The sequence below is a fragment of the Pseudophryne corroboree genome, chromosome 6, assembly GCF_028390025.1.
Source record: "Pseudophryne corroboree isolate aPseCor3 chromosome 6, aPseCor3.hap2, whole genome shotgun sequence".
NCBI lineage: Eukaryota > Metazoa > Chordata > Amphibia > Anura > Myobatrachidae > Pseudophryne > Pseudophryne corroboree.
In genome coordinates this window covers 289019460-289035491 of record NC_086449.1, presented here as the reverse complement: position 1 = coordinate 289035491, position 16032 = coordinate 289019460, and the positions used below count along the sequence as shown (strand labels likewise).

The 16032-nt window shown below is 46.0% G+C and overlaps 1 protein-coding gene across 1 annotated transcript in view; it reads right to left on the bottom strand.

Moving 5' to 3' along the window:
• The window catches only part of UNC13C (unc-13 homolog C), a 1008422-nt gene that overhangs the window by 617912 nt on the left and 374478 nt on the right, over positions 1–16032 (bottom strand). The window contains exons 13-14 of the mRNA XM_063926117.1: positions 15282–15397; positions 9198–9361 (exon numbers count right to left, since the gene is read on the bottom strand). Coding sequence (XP_063782187.1) covers positions 9198–9361; positions 15282–15397 — 280 coding nt within the window. The remainder of the gene's footprint in view (positions 1–9197; positions 9362–15281; positions 15398–16032) is intronic.

The window sequence follows — 16032 nt, the reverse complement described above, 5'->3', positions numbered from 1 at the left end:
CATTTAACACCTTCCACATATCCATCCAATCAGGTGTCGGCGCCGTCGGCGGTGACACCACAGTCACTTGCACTTGTTCTGCCTCCACGTAACCGTCCTCGTCAAACATGTCGACACAAACGTACCGACACACTGCACACACACACAGGGAATGCTCTAATTGAGGACAGGACCCCACAAGGCCTTTTGGGGAGACAGAGAGAGAGTATGCCAGCACACACCCCAGCGCTATATAACCCAGGGATTACACAGTAACTTAGTGTTTACCCAGTAGCTGCTGTTTATGATAATTTTGCGCCTAAATTTATGTGCCCCCCCTCTCTTTTTACCCTTTTTCTACCTTGACACTGCAGGGGAGAGCCTGGGGAGCTTCCTCTCAGCGGAGCTGTGAAGAGAAAATGGTGCTGGTTAGTGCTGAGGAAGAAGGCCCCGCCCCCTCAGCGGCGGGCTTCAGTCCCGGGTCTGTGTAATAAAATGGCGGGGGTTCGTACATATATACAGTGCCCAGCTGTATATATGTGTCTTTTTGCCAAGAGGTATCCTAATTGCTGCCCAGGGCGCTCCCCCCTGCGCCCTGCACCCTACAGTGACCGGAGTGTGTGGGTAGTGTGGGCGCAATGGCTCACGGCTGCAGTGCTGTGCGCTACCTCATGTGAAGACAGGAGTCTTCTGCCGCCGATTTCAATGTCTTCTTGCTTCTGCCGGCTTCTGACTTCGGCTCCGGGAACGGACGACAAGGTCAGGTCCTGTGTTCGATCCCTCTGGAGCTAATGGTGTCCAGTAGCCTAAGAAGCGCAACCTAGCCGCAGTTAGTAGGTTTGCTTCTCTCCCCTCAGTCCCACGTAGCAGAGAGTCTGTTGCCAGCAGAAGCTCTCTGAAAATAAAAAAACCTAACTAAAATACTTTCTTATTAGCAAGCTCAGGAGAGCTCACTAAAATGCACCCAGCTCTGTCCGGGCACAGATTCTAACTGAGGTCTGGAGGAGGGACATAGAGGGAGGAGCCAGTGCACACCAGGTAGTACTAAATCTTTCTTAGAGTGCCCAGTCTCCTGCGGAGCCTGTCTATTCCCCATGGTCCTTACGGAGTCCCCAGCATCCACTAGGACGTTAGAGAAATAGACGTTATGGTAAGAACTTACCGTTGATAACGTGATTTCTCTTATGTCCACAGGTAGCAATTGCAGCTTTCTCTGGCTGGGTCCACAGGATTATCCACAGGATAACATTGGGATATTGTCGAGCGACAGCGAAAATGGCACCAACACGGTCACGAGCTTTCTGGCCTCCCAGGATGCATTGGGGCCTCCACTATATAGTCCCGCCCACTGACTCAGTCAGATCAGTTCTTTCCACAGCGATTATAGGCAGGAACATTAGGTAGAGACCTGTACAGGCGATAAGAACACACATGCACACCCTTCCATACAAGAAGGAAGAGGTTTTTAGTGTTTGTCTAGATCCTCAAATCAGATGCGTCCGGGTGGGATCCCTGTGGATACCTGTGGACATAAGAGAAATCATGTTATCAACGGTAAGTTCTTACCATAACGTCTATTTCTCTGGCTGGGTCCACAGGATTATCCACAGGATAACATTGGGATTCCCAAAGCCATTTTAGTGGTGGGGACGCTCCTGATTGCACAGGAGGACCTTTCGCCCGAAGTCTGCGTCATGAGAGGCAAAAGTGTCCAAGGCATAATGTCTGATGAATGTGTTTATGGAAGACCATGTGGCTGCCTTACATATCTGTTCTGCTGATGCACCCTGTTGTGCTGCCCAAGAAGGACCTACCTTACGTGTAGAGTGTGCAGAGACATTAGCCGGAATAGGGAGATCTGCATGAGAATAAGCTTCAGATATTACCACTCGGAGCCATCTCGCCAGCGTCTGTTTACTAGCAGGCCAACCTCTCCTATGGAATCCGTAGAGGATGAAGAGGGAATCTGTTTTCCTGATGGCACTAGTACGATCTATATAGATTTTTAAAGACCGGACCACGTCCAGTGACGCTTCTCCCGCAGATAGTCCCGATACCTGAAAAGCTGGGACTACAATCTCTTCATTCAGGTGAAACTTTGACACCACCTTTGGAAGATAACTAGATCTCGTTCTGAGAACTGCTCTGTCTGGAAAAAAACTTAGGAAAGGAGACTTACATGATAATGCTCCTAAATCTGACACTCTTCTGGCTGACGCCATTGCCAGTAAAAAAAGAACTTTAATCGTTAACCACTTAAGATGCGCTCTCTCAAGTGGTTCAAACAAAGGACCCTGGAGAAATTTAAGAACTAAATTCAAATCCCAGGGAGCTGCAGGAGGAACAAATGGAGGTTGAATATGTACTACTCCTTGGAAAAACGTACGTACATCCTGTAGGTCAGCAATCTTCTGCTGAAACCATACAGTCAACGCTGAGACTTGCACCCTCAAGGAAGCAACCTTCAACCCCTTATCCAATCCTGCCTGCAGAAAATCCAAAATTCTAGCTACTTTAAAGGCTCTTGGATTGTAATTTTTTCCAGAACACCAATGAATATAGGCTTGCCATATTCTATGATACACACGGGCCGAAGAAGGCTTTCTTGCTCTAAGCATGGTTTGGCTTACTTGCTTTGAAAATCCTTTAGCCTCTAAGATAGAGGTTTCAACAGCCACGCCGTCAAAGACAGGCGATCCAGATGACTGTGACAACAAGGACCCTGCATTAACAGATCCGGACGTTGAGGGAGCAGTATCGGTGCTTCCATGGACATTCTCCACAGATCTGTGTACCAATGCCTTCTTGGCCAAGCTGGAGCTATTAGAATAATTGCTCCTTTTGCCTGTTTTATCTTTCTCACTACTCTGGGTAACAGAGATATTGGAGGGAACAGATATGCCAGCTGAAACCTCCATTCTACTGACAGTGCGTCTACCAGGACTGCTCCTGGGTCCCTTGTTCTTGATCCGTACCTCGGAACTTTGTTGTTTAGACGAGACGCCATAAGGTCTATCTCCGGTAGACCCTATCTGTTCACCAGTGTCTGAAACACTTCTGGGTGTAGTGCCCATTCGGTTTCCTGAATGGTGTGCCGACTGAGAAAATCCGCTTCCCAATTTAGTACACCCGGGACAAATACTGCTGACAATGCTGGGAGATGGAGTTCTGCCCACTTTAGAATGGGAGTTACTTCCTCCATCAGACTCTTGCTGTGAGTCCCTCCTTGATGATTTAGGTATGCTACTGCCGTCGCATTGTCTGAGCGGATCTGGACTGGTCTTCCTTGTAGATTGTCCTTTGCTTGAACTAGGGCCAAGTAAATGGCTCTTATTTCTAACAGATTTATCGGCAGGCGACTTTCCCTTGCGGTCCATTTTCCCTGGAACCATAGGCTTCCGAGTACCGCCCCCCAACCTTGCAGGCTGGCATCTGTCGTCAGGACTTGCCACTCTTTTATCCAAAAGGGTCTCCCCTTGTTTAAATGGTCTGTCTGTAGCCACCATGCTAGAGACCTTTTTACATTTACTGGAATCTTTATCATCTGCTTCTTTATTGTTTGATGATTTCCGTTCCATTTTGTCAAAATGAGATGCTGCAATGGTCTGGAGTGGAATTGCGCATATTCCACCATGTCGAACGTTGATACCATCAGACCCAACAGTCGCATTGCTGCATGGACTGACATTGTCTGGGCTTGCAACGCTTCCTGAGCCATGACCTGCACCTTGACTATTTTCTTCTCTGGTAAGAGAACTCTCTGTAGGTCTGAATCCAATATGGCTCCCAAATGAACCATCCGCTGTGATGGATTCAGGGACGACTTCTCCCAATTTATGAGCCACCCGTGTCTCTGTAAACAAACTATCGTCTGTTGGAGATGGCTCAACAGTAAATCTTGCGACTGTGCTAAGATTAATAGGTCGTCTAGGTATGGGAATATCCTTATCCCTTGTTTGCGCAGACAAGCTGCCATAACCACCATGATCTTGGTAAACACCCTGGGTGCTGTAGCTAGCCCGAAGGGCAGAGCTTGGAACTGGAAGTGTTCCTTGAGGATGGCAAACCTGAGGTAACACTGATGTGATAGTGCTATAGGCACATGTAGGTAAGCATCCCGCACATCCAGAGATACCATATAGTCTCCCGGTTCCATAGCCAACATTATGGAGCGTAACGTCTCCATGTGGAACTTCGGGATCCATATGTAATTGTTCAACATCTTCAGATTTAGAATTGGTCGATATGACCCATTTGGTTTCTGGATTAGAAACAGATTGGAGTAATACCCCTGTCCCTTTTGTGATGGAGGTACTGGGACAATCACACCTGACTGCAGTAATTTTTGGACTGCTTCTTGCAGGGCATTGGCCTTCGACTCTATACGAGACGGGCTGGAGCAAAAAAATATTTGAGGAGGCTGCCTCCTGAATGGGAACCCATACCCCTGATATACTACCTTCTGCACCCAGGCATCTGTTGTTGACTGTTGCCATGTGTGTGCAAATTGCAGGAGTCGGCCCCCAACCCTGGAATCCTCCAGGCGGAGGACCGTCTCTTCAGGCTGAGGGCTTTTGTTCAGGTTTGGAAGCTGGCTTTTTGCTAGCCCACTGCTTCCTACCCCTGGATTTAAACTGGGATTGTTTAGGCTCCTCTTTACCTTTTCGCTTTGCTTTGCCAGCGAAATGAGCGAAATTTTAAACCCTTGGACTTAGGGTTGTAGGTAGCCGGAAATCTGACCTTCTTCGATTCAGCCTCTGACTCTAGGATATCCGATAAAGGTTTTCCAAATAATATATTACCCACGAAAGGCAATGCTTCCAATTCCTTCTTGGACTCCGCATCTGCCTTCCAGGTCCGTAGCCAGACTGCTCTGCGAGCGACTACTGCCAGGGCTGAAGCTTTAGAAGCAACAGTGCCTACATCAATGGCTGCTTCTTCTAAATACTGGGCAGATTGTCTTAAACGGCAAAGACGATCCTCTTGCTCCCTAGTAGGAGAGGGGATGTCATTCTCTAGTTCCTCTATCCATTCGCCCATTGCCTTTGCTACCCAGGCCGAAGCCATAGCAGGTCTTACCACTGCACCCACAAGAGAAAAAATATTTTTCAATAGGCTCTCTACCCTCCTGTCTGTGACATCATTCAAAGAGGTAGATGACAGTGGCAAAGCAGATTTCTGCACGAGTCGCAGAACATGTGCATCTACTTTTGGAGGAACTTCTCTCTTCGAACAATCTCCAGCAGGAAATGGATAATAAGAATCCCATCTCCTAGGAATCTTATACTTTTTACCGGGCGCTGCCCAAGACTCATCCATCATTTCCGTCAACTCCTCTGACGCTGGAAATTCAGCTTTCACTGACTTTGTTCGTTTGAATACAGGTGCTTTTGCTTTTAACGCTGTCTTGGCTGGTTCTTCCAGAGAAAGCACAGCCTTTACTGCATTAATGAGTTCAGCTACATCATCTGAACTAAAGCTCTGCGACTGATCATCATACGGAGTTGAATCTATTGTTTCCGCATCATCATCCGATGTATCCTCTTGTGTAGTCTGCCATACAGACGTATCTGTCTTAGTCTTACCTACCCCTTGGTTGCTTGTAGAGGCTACTGGAACCAAAACATAGGAAGGGAGCTGCATGTATGGGTTCATAGTGTAACCTAACCCTTGAGGTGGTGCTACTGGAGCTAACCTGTCCGCTATTGAAGACAGAGTCTTTGCGAACATATTCCATGGTGGCTCTACTGGAGGTTGAACTAACTCCTGTTTTTTACTTCGCTGAAAAGCGAAACAGTTTGCACACAAACCCTCATAAGTGACCAATTGAATCATATCAATTAACCCTGACTTACAAGATAAGCATGTTAGGGCTGTAGGAGTGCTTGACAAATTCTCCTCATCACTTTTGCCGCTCACAGACATTTTTTCTGATATTGACTACACAATTTTGTGACTGAACCACACCCTATAATCAGTATATAGAGGTGAAATCAATCTGACCACAGTGCACCTGATTTGAGGGTCAGAACAGGACTGACATTACACAGAAAAGTCAGCACACATACTAGCAGTCAGTCACATGTTAAAGCATTAGACATTGTCATATGAGAATACAACCTCCATAATAACTTATACATAAGTAGCAAAATTGTACTTCTGTTTAACTGGTTCTTTTTCAACATAACATGCAGAAAACACAGTAATATACAGGTCTCATATGCAATAGGTACTAAAAATGAACAGTGCACACTAAGAAGTAGAAGGAATTTTTAGTACTGTATACCCTGCCTCCAGGGAGCGGGATACAGGGAGACTCACCACACTTCCATATCCAAGCAAAGACGCTCGAAAGACGCTGAGTGGATTCAGACGCTACTGGTGTACACTGCCGCTCTTGGTAACTGATAACGGACACGGACGCTCACCAACGGACGCTGAGCGACTCCACGTGCATGCAGACACTAAAGGCCTGCGACTCGGTCTGGGCGGGTTTATATCCAGTGTACACAACCGCAGCGTCTAAGCTGCGACCGAGTACCCTCGTGGTAGCGTCTGAGCCGGAAGTGAGGTCATTCAGTTCATGAAACGAGAGACCCGCGGGAACTGGCCATGTACTCGGAGGGACGGCCAGGAGAGCGTCTGAAACCCCCTGTTGACTTAAACTCCCAGGATCGCGGCCTCACCTAGTCCTGGCGCCTATGATCCCCGGAGCGTAGCGCTGTCACACTCGAGATGTTCGGCGCATCAACACGCTGTTTGTAGTCTCCACCAAATCAGCGTAGCTGTGTCCTGACCCCTCTAGTAAGAGGAAGTCCATATACTCACTGTCTCCCCATGCTCCGGCCACAGCCTGGTAACGTCTGCTGGACCTGCTAGAACATCCGACACAGACGCCCGTCGAGACAGCACTGTACCGCGAAGGTAAGCGTTGTTGCGACCCGGTGGGGAGTTGTTGGAGCGACTCTTTCTAATACACGTTTAAGACGCTGTTAAGAGAAGTCGCTCAAACCAAAACAGTAAGTCTATAAAAATAAAGTAATGAAAACTTGAGGCTGCTTTCACAGCTGCCCTGTGACCATGCGGCTTCCTGCCGCACCAAGCAAAAAACTGATCTGACTGAGTCAGTGGACGGGACTATATAGTGGAGGCCCCAATGCATCCTGGGAGGCCAGAAAGCTCGTGACCGTGTTGGTGCCATTTTCGCTGTCGCTCGACAATATCCCAATGTTATCCTGTGGATAATCCTGTGGACCCAGCCAGAGAAAGCTGCAATTGCTACATATGCAAAGTGATGGGGGTCATTCCGAGTTGTTCGTTCGTTATTTTTTTGTCGCAACAGAGCGATTAGTCGCTACTGCGCATGCGCAATGTCCGCAGTGCGACTGCGCCAAGTAAATTTGCTATGCAGTTAGGAATTTTACTCACGGCATTACGAGGTTTTTTCTTCATTCTGGTGATCGTAATGTGATTGACAGGAAGTGGGTGTTTCTGAGCGGAAACTGGCCGTTTTATGGGAGTGTGAAAAAACGCTACCGTTTCTGGGAAAAACGCGGGAGTGGCTGGAGAAACGGAGGAGTGTCTGGGCGAACGCTGGGTGTGTTTGTGACGTCAAACCAGGAACGACAAGCACTGAACTGATCGCAGATGCCGAGTAAGTTTGAAGCTACTCAGAAACTGCTATGAGGTGTGTAATCGCAATTTTGAGAATCTTTCGTTCGCAATTTTAAGAAGCTAAGATTCACTCCCAGTAGGCGGCGGCTTAACGTGTGTAAAGCTGCTAAAAGCAGCTTGCGAGCGAACAACTCGGAATGAGGGCCGATATCTTAAGATGTGTGCCAGTTAGCAACAGTATTATATGCGCATGATCTACCCCTGCACACGTTACACTTACATCACTCTTGCACCTATGGTTTAAAACATTCTATTTGCAACAAACACATTAAATATGAAACATCAAACTGATGAAATCTGTGTAATATACAATAACAACTACTCATGTTGTGTGCAAAAAAAGTTTTCTTTAAACACTCACAAAGGGATGCAGTTAGGATCCTGGCAGCTGGGATCCCAACATTCAGAATACAGACAGGAGAATCCTTGCAGATCTTGATGGTAAGGTAAGTACTGGGGTTAGAGTTAGGCACTAGGGGACCGGTTAGGATTAGGCTGCGGGAGGGGTGGGTTAGGGCTAGGCTGCGGGAGGGGTGGGTTTGTTGTAGGGTTTGGATTAAAACACTTACCAGGATCTATGGGCATTCTGAGGGCCTGGATTCCATTATTGGGATTCTGAGCGTCAGCATCCTGAACACAGGAAGTTTGATACCATCGCCACACAAAAGGTATGCCTGACTGTCATCATCATCATCTCCTATCTGCACCTGTCCCTGACACCTGCAAATAATATATCTTTCGCAGGCAGAGATGTGTCATTGTCCCAGTTTGCATCTGTTCACAATTGTGCAAAGCATGCCCTTATTGTACTCGGTCTAAGTTAGAGCGCCCCCGTCCCATCACTCCGGGTGAGAGCAAGTTGTAGAACTGCACAAATCTCCAAGGGCCACTGTTCTGGACAGTCACTCATCATACGCACACCAACTGACCCAGCATCAGAATCACTCACCCAGCATCAGCTTTAATAGGTCTGTCATGTTTACAGTAAAAGATTAAGACAAATGCTTACATTCAAAGGCAACGTACTAATAACAATCATAATAATAATAACAACAACAACAACAACGTATTAAACCTTAGGCCCAGCTTTATCAACCCATGGAGATGAATTGCACAGTGAGAAAGTACCTTCCAATCAGCTCCTAACTGCCATGCTACAGGCTGTGTTTGAAAAATGACAGTTAGGAACTGATTGGTTGGTACTTTATCACCGTGCAATTTATCACTCTCCAAGGCTTGATAAATCTAGGCCTTAAAGTGAAACTTCAGTTAAAAATAGTGTACATGTAACCTCCTGAAACACATTCGGTGCTCACATGCAGTGAAACTCCTTCAGCATCTCCATAAATATGTGGAGACTGTCACTGTGAGTGATAAAGAACCACTAATATTCTGTCTGCAACAAAAGAATATTCCTAATAGAAACAGCAAAAAAGGCAATATTCACTGAAGTACGTGTGTTTTTATAATCTATACATGCGCCTGTCTCCTCTAGGTTTGTACTCCAGCTCTTTGCTTGTTATTAATGGAGCTCATATACTTACGTCATTGCCTGATAAATAGACTCTATTCCATAGCGCATTGCAAATTCATCCACTATTTCTTGTGCGTCGTCATCAAAGTACACCTTCCAGGCTTCATCTCCTTTTACTTCAGGGATCTTAACGCTGCCATTATTCTGAACTTCTGTCAGGTAGTGGAATAAGTTCTGTGGGTAAAGTTTGTTTCACATTGTCAGGACTCGGAAACACATGAGTGGCAGCTCAGCATATGATGAATTTAATACTGTTCAATCATTTTAACTCATTTCATTTCTCTTCACCGAATGGATTTCTGTGGAGGGGGATGTGCTGCTCAGTGGGGACACAATTTGCTGCATCAAGTGAAAGGCAACAGGTGGCAAGATCTATACAACATTTTCAATGGCAACCTGACACTTCAGAAGCAAACTGCAAGCTCACAGGTTCAAAGATGAAAGTGGTGCTAGTAAGCCTGCCAGCACAAGATAACCTTACCACTACAATCTAAGCCATACCTTTCATTATCTCAGTCAGAAACTGAAGAAATGAAATCAACCCATTTCCTCCCTCTTTACTGACCACAAGCCAGTGCTAAGATTTATGTTTATGGGGGTAATTCCAAGTTGATTGCAGCAGGAATTTTTTTAGCAGTTGGGCAAAACCATGTGCACTGCAAGGGGGACAGATATAACATGTGCAGAGAGAGTTAGATTTGGGTGGGGTGTGTTCAATCTGCAATCTAATTTGAGTGTAAAAATAAAGCAGCCAGTATTTACCCTGCACAGAAACAAAATAACCCACCCAAATCTAACTCTTTCTGCACATGTTATATCTGCCTCCCCTGCAGTGCACATGGTTTTGCCCAACTGCTAAAAAATGTCATGCTGCGATCAACTTGGAATTACCCCCTATAGCTTTCTTAGCACAAAAGCAAGACTGCACTGCAATTAATGCTATTGATACCCCCAGAATGTTCTGATTTGTTGTAAATGAGAAAACTAGTGTCATACTGACTCTTCTTCAATATCAGTAAACAATAAAATATACATAAAACTGTTTAGTAAGGTATACATTTACACAGATTAAGGGATACTTTTAAAACTTTTGCACATGATTACAGAGATAATTAGAAAAACAGACACCATTTAGTGGAAACAGTATGTGGAGTTCCACATTATGACACAGTGCCCTGGACTTGAACTCTGGTGTTAGGGACGGCTGACACGGCGATCAGGAGACCGCCAGTCAGCTTACCGACGCCGACGCCGGGATCCCAGCGGGGAGGGGCGAGTGCAGCAAGCCCCTTGCGGGCTCGCTGCGCTCGCCACGCTGCGGGCTAAGTGGTGACCTGCGGTCGCCACGGGTTCTATTCCCACTCTATGGGTGTCGTGGACACCCACGAGTGGAAATAGTCCCTGTTGGTCGGCATGCCGACCATCGGGATAGTGACCCGTCAGGCTGGCGGAGGAGGTCATGTGACTGTCGGTCAGCTGACCGGCGGTCACATGAATACCACCCGTTAGGGACCCATGAGATGAGGTCACCTGGTCACAGCTAGTGGTCCCATCTTTTTGGACAAACCTTATGCTAAGCACCTCAATTTTGCTCTTTGTTAGATTGCAGAGTTTATTCTAATCACTCAGATTAGCAGTGTTTAGTAGTAGAGTGTGCATCTGCATTTTATTCTTTTTTTTATGTGGAACTAACCTAATCTTTACCCTTGGCCCCTCCAAGCCTCATTTTGTAAACTTGTCTTTTCCCTTTAATTAAAAACTTTTATCGAGCACATAATTCTTGTGGTAGTATAGGGAAGCAAAATAATTTATTGGTCTATGTACTATCTAGTGAACAATTACTGTGATAAGCATTTATATAAAATCTATGTTATTGCCTCTTAAATGTAAATGGGGGCCTTAATATTAACAGTGGAGTGTTTATCTTATGTTTCAAAGGGAAACAATGTCTCCAGAATATTGTGACACCAAACACTGTAAAACAAGTAAAGTATACAGCTTTACCATCTAATACTGTCAGATTAAATACATTTTCACATAAAGTTAGTGTAACGTTCCACTCTTCTTCCCAAATATTGGCTGACTGATTATTATAAGGGTCATTCTATTTTAGAATATCAGTTTGACTAGACTTTGGGGAGTTATTAAAATACATTATTGTTGTCTTAACAGCATGAAAGAAAATAGCATTATTATCATGGGGACAACTGTGCTCTCTAAAAAAATAAATAAATTTTTCCTTCTCAACATATATGATGTATCGCCAGATGCCACTGCATCTTATGGAGTGGGACTTTCTTATTTTGTAGAAGTGGAAATAATGGATCTGCAACTTCAATGCAATAGAAACTTTTTTTTTTTAACATCCAAAAGGTCTATTTAAAAGTATATGATGATAACAAAACAATTTGCATTTCGGGGAGGTCAGTTACTGTTGCAATTACTAAGAAAATGTACAGGGCAGCAGAGTTACTTAGCTACAGTAGTTAATACAAAGAAAATGTGTAAATAAAAATTTAAAAATGATTAATGAACTCATAATTTGTTTTTGTTTTTGTTAAATAATTTATCTAAATAATAAAAGGTTTGTTTTTTTCTGCCGCTGGCCTCTGATATCGCCATCCTGAGATACTGATAGTCTTAGGAGTATTATGGGGGTAGACATGTACTGCCACAATGTTTTCCATGGGGAAGCTTAACACCGGAGTAACCTGGAACCAGGGCCGGTGCTAGGGTGTTCAGCACCCACCTGCAAACTATAAATTTGCGCCCTCCCATACTTTACAAAGGGACAGTGCACACAATGCCCCTTGTAGCAGTGACACATACACATAATGCTCCCTGTAGTAGTGCCGCTTACACACAGTGCCCCCTGTGGTAGTGCCGCTTATACACAACGCCCCGTGTAGTAGTGCCACTTACACACATAACACCCCCTGTACCAGCGACGCTTATACAAGACGTAGTGATGCTTACACATGTAACACACCCTGTAGCAATGACGCTTAAACACGTAACGCCCCTTGTAGCAGTGATGCTTATACAAGACGCCCCTTGCTAATGCACATAATGCTCCCAGTAGCAGTGCCGCTTTTACACACAATAAACCCTGTAGTAGTGACACTTACACACGTAACGCCCCCTGTAGCAGTAACACTTGCACACGTAACGCACCCTGTAGCAGTGACACTTGCACATGTTACGCACCTTGTACCAGTGACACTTGCACATGTAATGCCCCCTGTACCGGTGGTGCTTGCACATGTAATGCAACCTGTAGCAGTGACACTTGCACATGTAACACCCCCTGTAGTAGTGACACTTGCACAAGTAACACAAGCTGTAGCAGTGACACTTGCACACATAACGCCCCCCCGTACCAGTGATGCTTGCATACATAACGCCCCCTGTACCAGTGACGCTTACACACGTAACGCCCCCTGTACCACTGATGCTTACACACCTAATGCCTCATGTACCAGTGATGCTTACACACGTAACGCCCTCTGTACCAGTGACACTTACACACATTATGCCACACAGTCACACACACACACTGTACATACATTAAACGCATACAGTGTCACACATACATATACACAGATTCTGTATGCACACACACATACTGTATATACAGATACACACACACACTTTCACTCACTCACTTGTTTTCCAGCCACTTACATAAGAAAGTCTGGCAGTTTATCCCGTGTTGCAGTCTGCAGCCTGGTCCCGTGTAGCTCAGCCCCTTATTACAGTGTAGCCCCACCCCCTTTTAGGTCTGCACACTGCACTGTGAGTCTGTGACAGGGGAGGGGAGAGGAGGCTTGTAGCTGCCGGCGCAGCTGCCTGTCATGGAGTGTGACAGGCGCAGCAGCCGGCAGCTGCAGGGGGAGTGGGGTGGTGCAGCAGGGACATCAGCTCAGCACAGGGATACAGAGCAGGGAGAGTGCCTCTCCTTCCTGGCACCTCCCTGCACTGCATCCCTTTGCTGAGCGGTTAGCGCCGAGCCTGCCTGGAACCCTGTGGTATGTGTCACCAGCTAGAGCTGGCAGTAAGCATTTTAGCAGATAGGGAAAAGCTCTAACTCTGGTGAAAACACTTAGTTTTGCCAGAGAATTAATTTTTTCCCTTTAATAACATACAGTATCCCTTGTGTGGGAGTCTTAGCAAAAGACATGCAGTATCCCTTGTGTGGGAGTCTTAAATACATGCAGAGACATCCCAAATATCAAAATAACTTTGCACTGGAGTTAGTGTGCAGATCCATTACTCTTCTCTTATTTGGATTTAAAATCTGGAATATTAGCAGCCACAAATAAAGGAGTTTATGTCTTCTATCCTAGGCCATGAGTTCTTATGCATGGGTGGATTGGGCCAACGGGACAGATCACTGGTTGGCCGGCCCCAGTCCCCGCTCTGTCCAGCCAGCTCCTCATGCTTCTGGCCTGCCCGAACACTCACATTCACATGTCGAATCGGCCACCTGCAACGCTTGCGTGATTTGGTTCCACTGGACCGCATCCCGGAAGCTGTTATCTGCCTGGCTAGTGGACAGTTTCGGCTGGGTGCCGAGAGCCGGAAGATACAGCACTTCTACTGTACTCTGCTACTCCTGGCAGCAGCAGGTGACACGGTCATGCTGCTGCTTGTCAGTGCTGAGCAGGCTGAAGGGAGATGGAGGGCGGCAGCTTTGTACTGTCCCCGCACAGCAGTGATGTCCTTGCCACACAGTTGCTCTCTTTCTCAACCACGGTATTCACAAGTGCATGCAGGGGGGTCATTGAAACCCCTCATGTTCACACACCAGCAGTCAGAACATTTCCTTCCTCCGCATGGACGTCTGCTATCAGGGATAGCAGAAACGGAAAGTAACTCTGTCTGCACTCTGGTTTCTCCCTTCCCCTCTACAGGCTGCTGCACGGGAGCTCTTCTATGTTCAGTGCTCAGGGTTTGGTAAGTTAACTCGCTGAAGCTCATTTTATTGTATAAAACACTTGCGCATGTGTCCTGGCAATGTATATTTTCAATAAGTTATTTTACCAGATGTGTATGTATATATATATATATATATATATGTATATACACACACATATACAGTGCTTGAAGTATGCAAAGGTATGTCATACCTGCACTTCAAGCACTGATTTTTTTTTCTTTCCGGAGCACACATCCCCCTTCTGTCTGGAGGCTGTGGCTTGCACTGTCTCCCTCCAGAGCCCCACCACTCTCCCGTCTGGCAGCTGTGTCTTGCACTGTGTTCCCCCCCATCCAGCTCTCGTACACTGCATCTGTGTCATGCACTGTGACTCCCGCTCTCCCACTTGGTGGATGCACTGTGTCTCCCTACCAGACAAGACGCAGTACCCAGGTATGCTGGACAGAGAACCGGAGGTGTCACATAAACAGCAGCATGTGTGTACAGCATGCGGGAAGGTAAGGGACATATGTCATGGGAAGGCCAACATCTGTGTGTCAGCATCTGTGTTCTAGCGTCTGCCCATGTCTCAGCATAGTGTGTCAGTGTCTGTTTGTGTCAATGTCAGTGCGTCATTGTATTAGCATCTGCGTGTCAACATCTGTCTGTGTGTCAGCATTTGTCTGTGTATCAATGTCTGCAGCAAAAAGGTCTGTCTGACTCAGAATCAGGCTCTATGAGGAGGTAGTATTCTGCCCCCCTCTACAAACCCCACCCATTCCACAAACCCCGCCCCCATTAGGGCTGCTTCCTGAAATTTCCCGGGATGGTTCCCCATCCCTCTCAACCCCTGCTTGTAAGATATCATTAGAGTGATCCTAACTTTGAAAGCCTCCTACAGCTGCTACTGTATAAAAAAGATCTGCTGGTACAGTACTTGCACTTTTGTAAAGAAATGGGAAGAACCAAGTAACCTCAGACCATGTAGCATTTTAGGGAAACCTGTGAGTCCCTGTAGCTTCAGATCCCTGATATGGTTGCCACCGCTTTCCCCATGCTGCTATGGTACTGCTTTCTTTGCCTTTTAACTTACTTTAATTAACTGCATTACTTAGTACTCAGCCAAAAGGCACAAATTAACTCGGATTGTTTGAGTTATTTTCCAATCTACCTTACCTCATGCAAACAAGTGTACTGTATGTGGTAAGGCGGCACATTCTCTTCTCCCTTGATTTCAACATTGATTTTCATCCTGATTGCACCTGAGACAGCAGATTTATCTGTCCTTTTCTCTGTGAAAGTAAAAAAAAAAAAAGTCAGTCAGTATGGAACAATATTATATATTATCTATCAGGAGTATACACATTTTCATGGTCTCAAATATTCAAGAGTTTAAAACAGATGCAATTTCCCAATGTTTGAATACATTTCATTAGTTAAGCCTCATGTAGACATTTTTTAATACACCAGACACAGAGCATATTTGTACGGGTGTGGTTCATCAAATCGACAGTGTCTAGGTCGACAATGTTTAGGTCGACCACTATAGGTCGACAGTCACTAGGTCGACATGGATGGAAGGTCGACAGGGCTTCTAGGTCGACATGTGCTAGGTCGACAGGTCTAAAGGTCGACATGAGGATTTTTTTTTTTTGGTGTCGTTTTCTTCGTAGAGTGACCGGGATCCCAAATTAGTGCACCGCATTCGCTCGCCATGCTTCGGGCATGGTGCCTTCGCTCGGCACACTTTACCGTTCCAATCGTAGTCCACGTGGATCGTTAAGTATGAAAAAAATCAAAAAAAGAAAAAAAATGTGAAAAACTCATGTCGACCTTTAGACCTGTCGACCTAGCACATGTCGACCTAGAAACCCTGTCGACCTTCCATCCATGTCGACCTAGTGACTGTCGACCTATAGTGGTCGAC